Raw genomic sequence first — 17,160 nt, forward strand, 5'->3', positions numbered from 1 at the left:
AACATTTCTCATTAAGCAAGTTATTTGTTTGAGGATAGAGAGGGGTCAGGAAGAAAGCTACACAGCATAATGGCAGGAGGTAAATGAAATATGAAGCAGAGTAAAAGGTGGACTTTATAGCAGGGGTAGCTAACCTCTGATCCTCCAGTGATGTTGGACTTCAGCTCCCACAGCTCCCACTGATCAAAAATCAAGGATGGCAAGAGATATAGTCCAACATCTGCTATATACAAAATGTCATTTTAATTATTGTTTAATTAGTGTATCATTTCCTTTATTTTTTAGGAATTCCACTTATTCTATGAGCTGTTGAAATGATTGTATATGTCTCCTCCACACACAACTGAACATTTTCTTACATGGGAAATAAGGCACTCTGAGGCAAGGTGAAGTGACTGTCTTGGGTGGCAGGTTCCACAGGGACAGCAGGTCACAATAGAAATATTTATTACCTCCTTGTTCCTGATGTAGATCTAATTCCTAATTTATAACTAATTTGCAGCCAGTGCAACCCAGCCTCTAAATACTTCACCCGCTGAAGTTTCTGAACTGTCTTTAGAGACAGCTCCATGTATAACACATTGCAGTAAAGTAACATAGAGGTTACCAGAGCATAGACTTTCCTTGCCAAGATAGGGGCACAGCTGGGCCACCAACCAAAGATGATGGAAGTTACTCCGTGCCAAGCCTACCCAAGCCTCAAGTGACCAATGGATCCAGGAGGACCTCCAAGCTGCATACGCGCTGCTTCAGAGGGAATGTAACCCCATCAAGAGCAGGCAACCTCCCTTTTATCCAGTTTAGAGAACCACTCACTAACAGTGCCTCAATCTAATCTGGATTGAGCTTCAGTTTATTGGCTCTCATTCAGTTTTACCGAGGCAAGAATTAACAGCTCTTATATGTCTGCTTCCTACAAAAATTCTAACCTGTCTAAATGAGAGTCTGTTAGGGTCCCACAGTATCCTGTTTCAGAGAGTGTAATGACAGCTATCACCTGAACGTGCCCTTATATATATGCCCTGGAGAAATATGCCCCGTAATTGTATTTCTGGAACATTTCCTATGAGTTTTACATGCATGAAGATAGTGCATACGAAGACATGAAATATATATTATTATTAGCCTTTTGGAACATGAATATTTCCCCACTGAGGCCGCAAGCACTGACGTGATTTTAGTATCACTCTACAGGACAGTAGTAACAGCTACTTTATGATTTCTATGATTTATTCCTAATATTGGCAGCTTTTCTATATTTCAGAAAACAACAGTGCCACCTATTGCTTGAATGAGTAAATGCATTTGTTTTTATACTACCAATTTCAAATGGATACTGTTTCCGGCTTCAGTCCCCTTTCCTTAGGACTGTACACAGACAATAGTTTTTCAAGTTCTTGACAGTGGGAGTGACTCTTTTTAAATTGGATTATGGTGGCCTCCAATAAGCCTTGAATGGATGCTGATTTATTTTAAAATACAATGCCCTTAAGAATAAGTACCGGTAATTAAAATGAGAGGAAATGAACTCCAGGTGAAGTTAAGCACTTTTAAGGTCCATCAAGCTAGATTCCAGTGCATACATGGAATGGGACTGTCCAGCCACTTTCTCCTTGCTGCAGCCCATATGTCCCTCTCAAGCTGCTCCCGAGGGTCAGGGAAGCTTCAGGAATGACATGGGATGTGGCATAGATGGCTGCAACCGGGAGGGTAGTAATGACAGACTTCTCCTAATGCAAGCAGGAGCCCCTCTAGATCTAATCTATTGATTTTAAGTCTATTTCCTGTAACTTGAGCCCATCAGATCAAGTCCTGCCCTCTGGGGCAGAAGAAAACCAAATCTTTGACCTCTTCTATGTAAAAGCCCTTCGGGCCTCTGAAGAATGGTATCACCGCCTTCCATCACAACCTCATTCCCCCCCCCCCCCCAACTTAAATACAGCCAGTTCTTCCAACCTTTATTCATATGGTGTTTTCCATATCTTTGAAAATCTTTCTGGTTCTCTGAAGTGTTCAAATTTGTGAATAACCTTCGTAAAGTGAAGCACCCAGAACTGGACACAGAACTTCAAATAAGGGTCTGACTGGGTGATTTGGAAATTATTGGTTGGATCCAGACTTGGCCTTCCAGAAACAAAAGGCTTTTCTTTCCACAGACTGATGTTCAGCTGCAGCCTTTCCAAAAACCTTTGCAATTTATTAACGCCCCCCCCCCCATGCTATACTTGTGTATTTGGCTGTTGTTGTTTTTCCTTCACCTAAAAGCAGAACTTTGCATTTTTCTCCAGTTAAACTTCATTTTGTTAATTTTGGGTCAGCGTCCTATTCCAGCAAAGCGATTTTGAATTTTTTTCCTATTTCTGAAGTGTTCAACTTTTTGTCATTTGCAGATTTGAGAACGATTTCCTATGCCCTTTTATCTAAGTCACCATACCATTGAAGATAATGTTAACTTGATAGATGATAGATAGATAGATAGATATAGATAGATAGATATATAGATAGATAATAGATAGTGTTTCCCATTCATCCTAAGTAGGAGAAACAATTAAAATGTCTTCAAATTGTAAGCAAAAAATAATAAGAATATTATTAATTAAATTCATATACTGCCCTCCATCCGAAGAATGCATAAAAAACTGAATGGAGATTATCCCTGTAGCCTAATAGCTGCATCCTAAACATTCCACGAATTATTTTTTGTTTTGTTTTGGATTACTTACTGTGTTTTATCATTTACGATTACTTACAGGCATTCATCCACATTGTATTCTACTTTTTCAGTAGCTTCTTTTTCTTGCAGCTCTTCTACAACCTTCTTCTCTTCAAATTCCACTGTAGCTCTTTCAACAGATAGTTTCGCCCCAACAACAATGTCATTCTTGACTTCTAAAGCAAGATCTAGAGAAATGTATGCAAGAATGCTTGGCCTTAATTAAGTTACAGAAGAGGTTTCTTATTTACGATGAAAATTCTTACAAGATGAGCTCTAGTGTTCATGATTATAGAGGTCCATAAAAACAGATTTCCAGCATAGTCTCTTCAGCACAGAATGACTAAACACAATGCTTTACCTCCATATGCGCTCCTATTTCTTTTTGTTATTATGCTGCAAACGTGGTTTGAATTCTCCAAACCAACTCAGCATCCTATGCCTGGCATATAGGACAAAGTCACTATGCTCTGCCCTTTGTAATTTTAGTCCCTCCATTCAGAAGCACTAGCTGTAAGAATGGCATCAGCTATGCCATCTTCAGAATATAGCTGATATTACACCCTTCATGACAGTTTCCAAACTGGAACTTTGTAGTTATGTGCTATCATATACAAGCTGGACTGAGCCGAAAGGGGGAATTGTTCTACTGTCAGGTACAAAATCCATTCTTTTGGGGAAAGTAACATAACAGTAAATAATAAAAAAATGTGGTTATGAAATAACCACAGTGGGACTATTCCAGCCAAAGATAAGCACTTTTGAGAGCCATTGGGTTCAATATTGCAAATTTAAACTTAACTAACAGAGCGATCAACCACCACCACCTCAACCTTTTGTCAGGAATTGGATTGTGCTGAGACATATCTTCTTAGCTCTGCTGGCTGAGCTGACTTCCCACTGCTGACACAAGCATCACTCTGTTGGAACAAACATTCCCACTGAATGTGCCCACTGAATGTGCCACTGAATGTGCAGGTGAGCAGGAGGCCTACAGGTGCTATCTCCACCAGCAGAATCCAGAGGAAAGCTTTTCCAAAGGTGGGAGACAGCAGCGCTGAGGCAGTCCCGGATCCTCTGGTTCTCAAGGCCTGATCTGGACCCTATAGCTGCACCAGCTTGGAGCTGGTGCAAGGATTAGGCCAAATGGTCTGCTCCCCTCCCTACTCAACTACCAAGAATAGCAGGGTTGAAGATGCGTGACTGGAATGTAATTGAAAATAATAAGATTTTGGAACACAGAAATAAAGAAAATCAGAAAGCCATCAAAACTAGCACATGGGGCCCCACTTTAATTAAATTATATAATTTGGTATTTGAATGATTGGCATTAATAATTATATTATAAATTGGCAATGTTATAATGAGGTTATTGGAATGTAATTGAAAACTAATAAAAATTTATTCACAAATTACCGGTATTTTTATTCACATATATTAAGTGTACATTTTGCAAAAATAGCATAGACAGCAATCTGCTCACTTGTTGTGTTTCGCATGGCACAGTAGGCACGAATAGCAGTTATATCAGATGCTAAATTACTAAGCTGGAGACGTTTCTTCTGCTGAGTCATAGTCCAGTATGGATTAATCCACTGCTCTCCACAGGAAACATAAATCTGTTCCAAAATAATAATAAATTTATTGTTATAATAATAATTTATTATTTGTACCCCATTCATCTGACTGGGCTGCCCCAGACACTCTGGGTGGCCTCCAGCACACACCAAAACATAGTCAAACATTCAACCTTAAAAAGCTTTCCCATACAGGGCTGCCTTCAGATATTTCCTAAATGTTACAGAATTACTCCTTAACATCTGATGGGAGGGCATTCCACAGGGCAGGCACCACTACCAAGAAGGCCCTCTGCCTGGTTCCCTGTAGCTTCATTTCGCGCAGTATGGGAACCACCAGAATATATATATATATATATATATATATGCTTTCGTAGATTTTCACGGGTACAGGAATGCAGGTTTTGGTGTCCTCGGGTGTCTTCCCGTGTAAAAGTTGGGGTGTCTAGGCGACGTTTCGACGAGGTCTCACTCGCACCAGCCTGAAGATGACGAGTGAGACCTCGTCGAAACGTCGCCTAGACACCCCAACTTTTACACGGGAAGACACCCGAGGACACCAAAACCTGCATATATATATATATATATATATATATATATATATATATATCCATATCCATATATCCATATATCCATATATCCATATATAAGCACAAAACACAAGCTGTAAACCTTGGTTTATGCACCAACTACTGGTGCTAAAGAAACTGAAATTGACCAATTCTATGAAGACTTACAACACCTTCTAGAAATGACACAAAAAAAGGTTGTTCTTCTCATTATAGGGGATTGGAATGCTAAAGTAGGGAGTCAAGAGATAAAAAGAACAACTGGCAAGTTTGGCCTTGGAGTTCAAAACGAAGCAGGGCAAAGGCTAATAGAGTTCTGCCAAGAGAACAAGCTGGTCATCACAAACACTCTTTCCCAACAACACAAGAGACGACTCTACACATGGACATCACCAGATGGGCAGCATCGAAATCAGATTGATTATATTCTCTGCAGCCAAAGATGGAGAAGCTCTATACAGTTAGCAAAAACAAGACCTGGAGCTGACTGTGGTTCAGATCATCAGCTTCTTATAGCAAAATTCCAGCTTAAACTGAAGAAAGTAGGAAAAACCACTGGGCCAGTAAGACACAATCTAAATCAAATCCCTTATGAATACACAGTGGAAGTGAGGAACAGGTTTAAGGATTTAGATTTGCTGGACAGAGTGCTTGAAGAACTATGGATGGAGGCTCGCAACATTATACAGGAGGCAGCAACAAAAACCATCCCAATGAAAAAGAAATGCAAGAAAGCAAAGTGGCTGTCCAATGAGGCCTTACAAATAGCAGGAGAGAGAAGGCAAGCAAAATGCTAGGAGATAATGAAAGATACAGGAAATTGAATGCAGATTTCCAAAAAATAGCAAGGAAAGACAAGAGGGCCTTCTTAAACAAGCAATGCAAAGAAATAGAGGAAAACAATAGAATGGGAAAAACCAGAGATCTGTTCAAGAAAATTGGAGATATGAAAGGAACTTTTCGTACAAAGATTACCATAATAAAGGACAAAAGTAGTAATGACCTAACAGAAGCAGAAGACATCAAGAAGAGGTGGCAAGAATACACAGAGGAATTATACCACAAAGATATGGATGTCTTGTACACCCCAGGTAGTGTGGTTGCTGAACTTGAGCCAGACATCCTGGAGAGTAAAGTCAAATGGGCCATAGAAAGCACTGCTAATAACAAGGCCAGTGGAAGTGATGACATTCCAGCTGAACTATTTAAAATTTTAAAAGATGATGCTGTTAAGGTCCTACACTCAATATGCCAGCAAGTTTGGAAAACTCAGCAGTGGCCAGAGGATTGGAGAACATCAGTCTACATCCCAATCCCAAAGAAAGGCAGTGCCAAAGAAAGCTCCAACTACCACACGATTGCACTCATTTCACACGCTAGCAAGGTTATGCTTAAAATTCTACAAGGCAGGCTTAAGCAGTATGTGGACCAAGAACTCCCAGAAGTGCAAGCTGGATTTCAAAGGGGCAGAGGAACCAGAGACCAAATTGCAAACATGCACTGGATTATGGAGAAAGCTAGAGAGTTCCAGAAAAACATCTACTTCTGCTTCATTGACTATGCAGAATTACTCCTCATCTGTCTCCTGAGAAATCTCTATGTGGGACAAGAAGCTACAGTTAGAACTGGATATGGAACAACTGATTGGTTCAAAATTGGGAAAGGAGTACGACAAGGCTGTATATTGTCTCCCTGCTTATTTAATTTATGCAGAATTCATCATGCGAAAGGCTGGGCTGGATGAATCCCAAGCTGGAATTAAGATTGCCAGAAGAAATATCAATAACCTCAGATATGCAGATGACACAACCTTGATGGCAGAAAGTGCGGAGGATTTAAAGACCCTTTTAATGAGGGTGAAAGAGGAGAGTGCAAAATATGGTCTGAAGCTCAACATCAAAAAAACTAAGATCAAGGCCACTGGCCCCATCACCTCCTGGCAAATAGAAGGGGAAGAAATGGAGCAGTGAGAGATTTTACTTTCTTGGGCTCCATGATCAATGCAGATGGTGACAGCAGTCACAAAATTAAAAGACGCCTGCTTCTTGGGAGAAGGGCAATGACAAACCTAGACAGCATCTTAAAAAGCAGAGACATCACCTTGCCAACAAAGGTCCGTATAGTTAAAGCCATGGTTTTCCCAGTAGTGATGTATGGAAGTGAGAGCTGGACCATAAAGAAGGCTGATCGCCGAAGAACTGATGCTTTTGAATTATGGTGCTGGAGGAGACTCTTGAGAGTCCCATGGATTGCAGTAAGATCAAACCCATTGATTCTGAAAGAAATCAGCCCTGAGTGCTCACTGGAAGGACAGATCCTGAAGCTGAGGTTCCAATACTTTGGCCACCTCATGAGAAGAGAAGACTCCCTGGAAAAGACCCTGATGCTGGGAAAGATTGAGGGCACAAGGAGAAGGGGACAACAGAGGACAAGATGGTTGGACAGTGTTCTCGAAGCTACGAACATGAGTTTGACCAAGCTGCAGGAGGCAGTGGAAGACTGCCTGGCGTGCTCTGGTCCATGGGGTCATGAAGAGTCGGACACGACTAAATGACTAAACAACAACAACAAATGTTTCAGCATAGCATTCCATGTGAACCATGTCAAAACCAAAAATACTCTGGTACTTTGATTTTATTATTATTATTTTAAAAAATGCTTTATGAGCCAGATTTGTATTTTAAACATTTTGTAGGCTGCTTTGGGAAGGACTTTTTAAAAAATGAATTTCTTAATTAAAATTTTAAAAAATCAACTATTACTATGGAAACTAAACAGCAACCAAAATCAATCAATCAATCAATCAATCAATCAATCAATCATATTGTGAAATCTTCAGCTGAGCTTACACTCTGAACAAAATTCCAGATATTTCTCAGTTTCTGCATTGGACTTACAGTACTATAAGCCAAAACATTCCAGGAGTTCCTGTTGCAAATACCTAAGGCTGGAGCATCTGCAGTTAGCAGAGTACAAGGAAAGCTTCAGGAGAAAACAATAGCAACAATTTTATACCTTTAGCAAAGTGCAATGCAAATGTAACAAAGAAAAATGGAATTCTGTATTTGAATAAAAATGGTTCATATTTAAATCCTTTTTTAAAAAAAACATGAAGCTAAATAATTAAGGCCCTTTAAAACCACCATACTTGGCAACAAAATCAGAGAAATAGATTACATAGAAAATTAGTAATTAATTCTCCTCAGCTTCTTTAAAGTTTATACTCAAGAATATTGCTGAACTTGGGAAGTATAATATGGTTCTTTTATTACATAATAAAATTTAAACACCAATCTCTAGGATAAAAAGGATATAGTGACTCAATAAATATTAAAATAAAATGAGCCACACTTTTAGCATTGTCAATAGTTCACTAAAATGGCAAGTAGCTCTTTTGCCTTCAGTGTTGAAATAAATGTCTGTTGAAGACAAGAAGCACTTTTTGTTCATCTGGACACGTGATTAGATATTATCCCACTTTACCAGAAGGGAGAAAATAGGATTTTTCTTGCCATGCATGTCCTGTTCTGGGGAAAGTAAGGAGGGTATTTAAAGTCCTTATTAACGAACTATATATACTACCAGCTCACAGTGTGGCTTCCCAAAATTGTTTTTTCATAGAGCTCAGGAGTCGGGATGAACAAATCTGTCAGTTTCTCATTTTTACCATCTTAAATTCAGTTTACATTTCCGCAGCGATTTGCTATTTTAAAAAAGCCCTCATGAAAACCCACCAGTATTTTAATGTGAATTTCTCCTCATTAAACACCTTTTTGTATGCAGTTCTGACAAATATACACAATTCTGCAAGCCACTTCCCCTAATACAATGCATTTTTGTGTGCCAGAGCAGTGTTTTTCAACCTTTTTTGGGCAAAGGCACACTTGTTTCATGAAAAAAATCATGAGGCACACCACCATTAGAAAATGGGTGTATAAGAGACTACCCTGGTCCTGAGCTGTATGATGAGACATAATATCAAAATTTTCCAAAAAACTTTCATTTTCTACCTCTTCTGGTCTAGAGGTGGACAAGAAATTAGAAAAAAACTTTCCCCTCTGTTCCAAGCCAAAGCCTCACCTCATGAGACTAACCCTTATCAATGAGCAACTATCCACATGGGCCCTGACCCACCTGCATATAAGCAGCTATAGACTGCTGCATTCACATAGTATCAATCACTTGCTTTGAAGGTCTTTGATAGGATACTGACTCCACACTCCCCCCCATCTTCCCCAACTCTGCTATCTCTGCAAGAACAGGCACTTGTGTTTACTAACACTCCACAAAAATAAAAATATATCTAAAAATGCCTTGCATTAACCCAAATTTATGACTAGAGCCTGAAATGATGCTCTGCAAGGTTTTAGCTCTCTGGTTACAAAAAAAGGGGGGCTAGTTGCCCCAATTTTATCTTATTAATTGCGTGCCTTTTGTGTTTTTTAATAGCATGAAGAACAGTTGCTCTTGTGTTGAGATAATACAAGATGCCCAAAACTTAAAATGCCTTGCAGTGGGTCAGACCATTGGTGCGTATTGTCCACACTGTCTGGAAGTGCTTCTCCGGGGTATCAGGCAGGGTTCATCCCCACGAGGAGATGCTGCGTTTTAAACCTAGGACTTTCTGCATGCTGAGCACATGCTCTACCCCAGGGGTCGGCAAAGTTTTTGTGGCTTGGGCCAGTTCATGGTCCCGCAGACGCCTGTGGGCCGGAGTGTGCATATACATAGCCAGCACATAACCAGGCACTTCATAATCAGCAGGTATAAAAATGGTTATATTTTAAAAATAATATTTAAGTTATTATTTAAATAAACAGAGATGCATAACCCGGAAAACCTTGGAGGTAATAATGAGATTCCCATTATTTTCCTTGAGCACTGAAGATACATTACATATGGGAGTACTGTATCTTCAGTTCTGAAAGTTAACATAATTTGCAACCCTCAGAGGCAGGGAGGTGCAGCACATAGAAAAACAAATTCCATGGAAACCAATACGAATTATTATTGTGCCTTGTGCATGCGATCAAATGTCATATGATAAATGATATTTATCAAGTGATATTTACAAAACAAATCAACTGTCCTCCACACGAGGAAGGTTCATGGAATGTATCATATTAATACATGCATAGGTAAATAGGCACAACCGAATCTTGCAGATTTGACATCAACAGTAATCGGGAGTTATTATAGAGGCGCTCGACCCCCCAAGCTGCCTCTCGCTAAGGGCCAGGGGCTCCTGCCATCGGAGGGCGAACACTCATTGGCGGAGAACCGAAAGGAAACAATCGGGGTCAACAAAGGAAGCTCGCCTCTGAGGGGAATGTCAAGAGCAGGCCTTTTCCTGGCCGCAGACTGCCCAGCCCTGGGCGGCCCCGGAGGCGCTGGGCCAGGCGCACTTACCGAGGAGCTGGCCCAGAAGGGGCAGGAGTTCTTCACTTGCGGGGAGCTGCTGAGGGACAGCGCCCCGAAGCTGAGCGCCACCAGGCAGCAGCCCAGGATCAGCTGCAGCAGCCCCAGAGACAGCAGAGGGCGCGCCAGCAGCAGCCCCGGCCGAGACGGCGGCGGTGGCCTCCCCGCCCAGCGGCAGGCCCCACTGGGGGAGAGCGCGGCCGAGCGCGGCCAGGGCCACCCGGAGTGGGACCATGGTGGCAGGGCGGGCGGCAGGGCGGAGGCGGTGGGTCTGGGCGCCTCGGGCGCCGCCAAGAGCCAGGCCAGCGGGCAGCACAAGCCTGGCAGCACCACCGGTAGAGACATGGGCGCCTAGCCCACCCGCCCGCCTATTGGGCGAAAATTTAACATTTTTTTAAAAAAAATCTTTTGAATTTTTCAATTTTTCCCATGGCACACCAGGCAACATCTCACGGCACACTAGTGTGCCGCGGAACAGTGGTTGAAAAACACTGTGCTAGAGGCTCTCTTTCTTTCCCAAAGACTTTATTAGAGAAAAAGGTGACTAGGTTGACCCTGGCCAGAGGGTGAAGGTTCCACTAGAGCAGGGGTGGTCAACCTTTTTATACCTACCACCCACTAATGCATCTTTCCTGACGGTAAAATTTCCTTACCGCCCACCAGTGCTTGATGGAAGGAGGATTCAACTTGTGCCATACTGCCAACCTAGAATCCTGAAACGCCCACTAGTGGGTGGTAGAGACCAGGTTGACAACCCCTGCACCAGAGGGTGCTCCACAGCTTATTCAGTAAGCAGTGTAGAGGTTTCTGTAGCCATTGCAGGTAGGGTGCTTCTTGAAGAAATCTGTACAGCAGCTTGAGTGTTGGGTGTTGGTGCATACTTTCACACACAGTTAAAAGTGAACATCCTTGCCTCAGCTGATGTGGCCTTTGGCTGGAGAGAGTTGGCTGCAGAGAGTTATTCATTGGTAGAACACCCTATATACCCGAGAACCCATTCACTAGCCTACTGCTTTTCACAGTATACTGTCTTCCTTGCTCTCGCAGACAAAACAAGAGTTTCTTGCCACAGATGTCCTGGTCTGGGGGGAGTAAATAGGGTGTTCTTTGGTTCTTTCTTCTAGACAACAAGTCATATGCAAAGTATACAAAGGTTCGCGAGATTGAAGTGCTGTTAGTTTATGTATTCTCAACGGATTTCTTTTTCCCAGGGTTGGCATTGTTTGTTTCATTGGTGGTCAGTTAACAATTTAGCTTTTAAGGAAGGATTTGCTGCTCTTTCCAGTTCCGTCTGCCCAGTCTGCTCTGGGAACCCCTCCTGACAAGCTGGAGGGAATGATCCTAAATTACTCTAGATCCCACCCTTATTATCCCAGAGAAGTCAAGATTCTCAGTTATTTCTTTTGCCCTGTATCCTGAGCAAAATGCCAAACGCAAATTAAGCCCATTTTCAATTTTATATTCTCTTTCATTTTCCAGACTTCAAACTTTGTTTCCAAAGTCTGCTTTCCCATTGCAAGAGTTCTTTCTTTGGGTTTAACTCAATGCCAAAAGGGTATTTTTTTCCCCTCCTATCACTAATTGCAATATTCATGGGGCATAACACAACCATAGCTTCAAGCAGTGTTTGGAACGATACGAGTAGGATGTGATTCATTATTATCTGCTCATTTTATAGGAACAATGCTTTCTGAAGAAGTACTAATGCCTCTGATTTCATTTTCATTTTTTTCTTACCAGTTGATCTCTCTCCAAGTCTTCCAAAAGACAGATTTCGACCCCCTTTTCAGTGAACAGTCTTCTGGCAGCAAAAGGCAAATTCAATGCCATGGTACACCTTTTTAAATAAGGAAAACGTGTATACAGTATACAGCTCTATTTGCATTAAGTTTTCAACACTTGAAGGGATTGAAGTGGCACATTACAAACAGGGCAACTGTACTCTTCATTAGAAATATCAATTAACCCAGCACTGCTGTAACCCGAAGTGTAGTTTATCCTGTTGATGGCTTAGGAGTCGTAAGTCCAAGCATCACAGGGGAATATTTATGAAGTAAAGCGGAAATGGTTCCAGGTTTGGAAATAACTAATCCTGTCTACAGGGAGCAATTTCAAGACTGGTGATTCCTCAGCTGTACAGAATGGCAGCACAGCATCTCTGCAGAATGACAAAGACAGTGAGTGCTCTTCCACAGCCACACCAGGCTGATGTACCAGTTTTTATTGGTGAGCACTAGATTCCTGGCTTTATAATTCCTGCTTTTAAAACCCAACAGTTGCGTTTGAGGGTGGTATTTTATGGCAAATATTATTACTGTCTGAATTTTGTATGGTTATTTTATTGTGAGCTGATATAGAATCATAGAATCATAGAGCTGGAAGAGGCCACAAGGGCCATCGAGTCCAACCCCCTGCCAAGCAGGAAACGCCATCAGAGCACTCCTGACATATGGTTGTCAAGCCTCTGCTTAAAGACCTCCAAAGAAGGAGACTCCACCACACTCCTTGGCAGCAAATTCCACTGTCGAACAGCTCTTACTGTCAGGAAGTTCTTCCTAATGTTTAGGTGGAATCTTTCTTATAGTTTGGATCCATTGCTCCGTGTCCGCTTCTCTGGAGCACCAGAAAACAACCTTTCTTCCTCCTCTATGTGACATCCTTTTATATATTTGAACATGGCTATCATATCACCCCTTAACCTCCTCTTCTCCAGGCTAAACATTCCCAGCTCCCTTAGCCGTTCCTCATAAGGCATCGTTTGTCCCCTTTGTCAAGGGGACAGCTAATTAACAAATAAAAAAGAGCAATAATTAGGAACCTGGCAAGGGAAGGTATAAGGTGAGTGAACAATTTCACAGCAATGAAAGAAAGTTTCAATATGCTTCCTGAAGGGAAGCATGAATGCCTTTCAAGCCCCTTTGCCTACAAAACACACCTCTCTAAATGTGTCATGTGCACTGAAAAAGTTATAAGCTACCATTGTTGGCATCCATCTGTCTCTGGAGACAATAGTTGAGTGGGCCTTTGGGATGAAGTCAAACGGTTGGAGAGTTACAAGCCTGGATAGCCTATACAGTATAGGCAACTGTGTCACTCTCCACTCCTAGCCTTGACAGATCAGCAGCCAACCTAGTGCCAGATATTGCTAGCCTACAACTCTCATATCCAGGACATTCTCAATAGCATCACCACAATTTTGGAGTGTCCATTCCTAACAGATCTGGCTGTCACTGACCCTGACAGGTTTCTTGCACCAGTTTAAATGCATCTGTTTACTCAGGCCTTTGGTTAAACAAGTTATGAGGCTGGCAGCCTGCCTTTGCTGACCATGTTTAATGTTGTATGTGATGTAGTTTGTTATACCAGTTTTACTATAGACTATGTATTCAATATCGTATTTAATTCCCTTTAGGATGTGAACCACCTTAGAATAATAGAATCATAGAGTTGGAAGAGACCAAGGGCCATTGAGTCCAACCTTGGGAGGGCTGCATATTCCTGATATACAGCTATACTAATAAATAAAGAAATCACCAGCCCTGCTGACCTGGAGCCCAACAACATCTAGAGAGAATTGAGTTGGCTATGTGCCTTAGCACTCGAGTGTTTACATATCTAAATTGGGGGGAAATAAAGATTGTGATGTGGGTTTACTTACCGTTCCAGAAAATGCTGGAATTCTTTTTGGTGTATTTTCTTTTCTGAATCAGCATCACCATGTGCCTTCGGGAGTCTCTTCACTTTCTGTTTCCTTCCTGGGTCAACTTTTCTAGAGGAAAGTAAAGCATGTTGTTTGAATTATTTTTCTAACCAAAAGAACTTCCAAGAGAGTAAAAACATCCTGCTTTGTAGTTTGCAGTGCAAGTCTGAAAAAACATGAAACACAGCTACACAATCTCAGCAGACAAGGCAAATCTGTGCTGTTTCAACCTTTTGATGTTTGCCATCCTCGGCTCCTTTGGGAAGGAAAGGAAGGATAGGATAGAAATTAATTAAACAAACAAACAAACAAACAAAATATTCACTCTTCACTCCACATCTTATTCCTCGTGGCATCAGTGTTCACAGCCATGACACTAGCTTGATCATTATAAGAAACACTGATGCTACAATGCTACAAGTTATTTTCCCTTTCACATGGCGGAAATACACAGCACCACATATATACGTTTATTTGTACTTCTTAATGTACCTGAATCCTTCCTAACCTACTTCATATGTGTAAATTTTCTACATTTTCATAAAGGAAATGTGCAGAAACTACACAAGGTTGAAATGAAATGCCCTCCAAAATTTAGCACCCTATTTGGAGTGGGTGTGGGGAAAACCTTTTGAAATTGGTTTTCCAGGGTTTGCTCACCCCAGTGGCAAACACCAATTCCCCTGCCTTTTTTTATTGTAAAAGATGAAGGTTTATCACCAGCTGTGATAGCAGAGCTAGCAGCAAAAGCAAGAGCCCTTCTTCACAGCTAATAGCTTGGCTGCCATCGCCACCCTTGCTCACTTGACACAACACCATTCCAGTAACATTTGGGGATGGAAAATGGTGGCACCATTTGGGAAGAACTGCTGCATCTACCACCATGGATCACAGCAAAAAACAATGTTTCCTGGTTAACAAAAAACTTCACTGACACTTGCTGCCTGAATAGACATCCTACCACCACCACCAAAACCATTTGAAAAATGTATACACAATGATTGCATATACTGGTACATCTGTATCAATAGCTGGAATCCATAGAACCGCACAACTCACCCTTCATGGTCAATAGGACAGCTGTTCTCCATGCCATTTAGCAATCTGATTTTTTTTAAAAAAGGAACTTTCAAAACACTTCATGATATGTCATGAAGGTCAGTTGTTGAAAGGAAATACAACACCCCACTGGGCATGTCTAAAAACACTGAGTATGCCTGAAGTTTTTCTTAGGATCCTACTGTGCTTACATGAAATAAATGTGATATGTATATCACTTTTACATTAGCTATATGGAATTTATATCCTACGTCCTACACTTTTGAAACAGACTCCAGTGGAACAGGGATCAGACAATCTTTCTGTCCCAATTCTCTCCTTCCAACATGAGATCAAACTGACAAACAGTGGAGAAGTGGCAGCAATAACACCAGCGTTAACCTATAATTGACTGCGACCGCACCTACAGTTGGGCTAAGTTCTTAAAGTCTGATTATGGCCTCATTCTGGCATCAGGCACATACCTGTATTAAGCCCAGCTCTTTGTTGCATCAGCCACGGGGATCACAACCCACACCCCAACCCCAACTCTCTTAAATGACCTAAATTGGAAATTCAACAACTTCATAAAAGCTAGTTTGGTTTGAGGAACTTCAGATCTAGAGGAAGAACTTTTTAAAAAGCTGATACCATTCATTAAATTTCTCTGTAAAAAGATCTGAACAATTTTAAGAACAGCATATTCACATTTTAGATCTGGCAGAGGGAGAACTAATTATGAGATGTATGCGTCAAAGATTTCAATTTCAGGCTTGACTTTACTTTGAAGATTTTTTTTAACTTTATCATTTTTGCAGGCAGCTCAGTGGACAGCCATCTGAATGTTACTCATTGTTCAGTGATGTATGAAGTGTATTTAATCAATCTGAAAAAGCAATATTAAACCATTATCAAAAAGTATCAGATGTTCTAAAAACCTTAAAAGAAAGGTCAAAAGGTGACATCTCTGCTAACAATGTGAGAAACGATGTATTTAACTTATTCTTTACATCAAAGCTTTTCACTGCTATATGAATATTCAAAGTCCTGTTATATAAAATGAACATACAAAATCTGCTCTTTCCAAGCATAATGTTCACTGTTTTCAAGCGGTTTATCCAAATAGATATAATTTATATTCACAGATATGTTGCATCCAACAAACATGGAAACAGCTTCAAGTAAAACTCTGTGGGAATTATTGTGCAGAAAGGCAAGCTATGTATCCATAAAAGTTCTTTACAACCTTGTAATCTGCTAGGGACATGATTCTAAATTATTGCTGTAATTTATATACTTCAGGCTGTCTCCAGTTGTCTTCCTTCCATTTTTTTACATATTGAAAACAGAAAAATGTGCTACCATTAGCATGTTACCATTGCAAGACCTACTGGAAGGCACATCCCCATCATTACCACAAGAATTGGATTACCTAGTGCACATCCAGCCTTAATGCATGCCAGACATTTAAAACTCATCTTGTCCCTTGCCAAAATGAAAAGTGTAGTTTGTCTAAGGGTGCTAGGAATGGTAACGTCGTCAGGGGCAAATTGCATTTCCCAGGATTATGAGGGAGGAAAATGTGCTTTAAGTATATGGTGGTCTTAACCCCCATCTGTTGGGTTGTACACACTCCATTCTAGTGTGATATAGGCAGACAGCAACCTGTTGCTAATATGGGTACATATCCAATAAGGATACAAGTAACGTGTAAGATTGTGATTCAACACTCAGATCTTCCCTACTTGATCAGAGCAACTGTAGACAAGTTTCTTCAGTAATCCTGGTGATGCATTTATGTATGTATGTATGTATGTATGTATGTATGTATATTATGCCCTTACACAAAACATTAGGGTGATATACAACAATATAAAAACATTTAAAACTATATGACGTAGTCATTAAAAGGGTTACATTATTAAAGTGGCAGGACCATGGCAAGAGGATAATATACACCCTACCTACTTCCAGACTGCTCCTCTCTTCCCATTTGAAGCAAAGTCCAAGTTCTGTGTATGCCTTGCTGTGTGTGTGTCAGGCTGATGGCCACCCGAGACAGTTGCATGGTTGCTACAGAGGCCTGAACTGGACCCAAGGCATCTTCAGTGTAGATGCTGAAATCGCCCGGCACAACTGTCCTGG

General features: G+C 41.0%; 1 protein-coding gene across 8 annotated transcripts in view; it reads right to left on the reverse strand.

Moving 5' to 3' along the window:
* DCDC1 (doublecortin domain containing 1) overlaps window positions 1-17,160 on the reverse strand; it is a 267,210-nt gene that overhangs the window by 52,376 nt on the left and 197,674 nt on the right. For all 8 annotated transcript variants that reach the window (XR_014566754.1, XM_083748746.1, XM_083748748.1 and 5 more), the window contains exons 22-25: window positions 13,936-14,046; window positions 12,015-12,114; window positions 4,197-4,332; window positions 2,751-2,901 (exon numbers count right to left, since the gene is read on the reverse strand). Coding sequence is in view for 7 of the 8 variants with exons in the window: in XM_083748746.1 (XP_083604872.1) it covers window positions 2,751-2,901; window positions 4,197-4,332; window positions 12,015-12,114; window positions 13,936-14,046 (498 nt within the window). In the remaining variant the exon portion in view is untranslated. The remainder of the gene's footprint in view (window positions 1-2,750; window positions 2,902-4,196; window positions 4,333-12,014; window positions 12,115-13,935; window positions 14,047-17,160) is intronic.

The sequence above is a fragment of the Podarcis gaigeae genome (assembly GCF_964106915.1).
Source record: "Podarcis gaigeae genome assembly, chromosome: 1".
NCBI lineage: Eukaryota > Metazoa > Chordata > Lepidosauria > Squamata > Lacertidae > Podarcis > Podarcis gaigeae.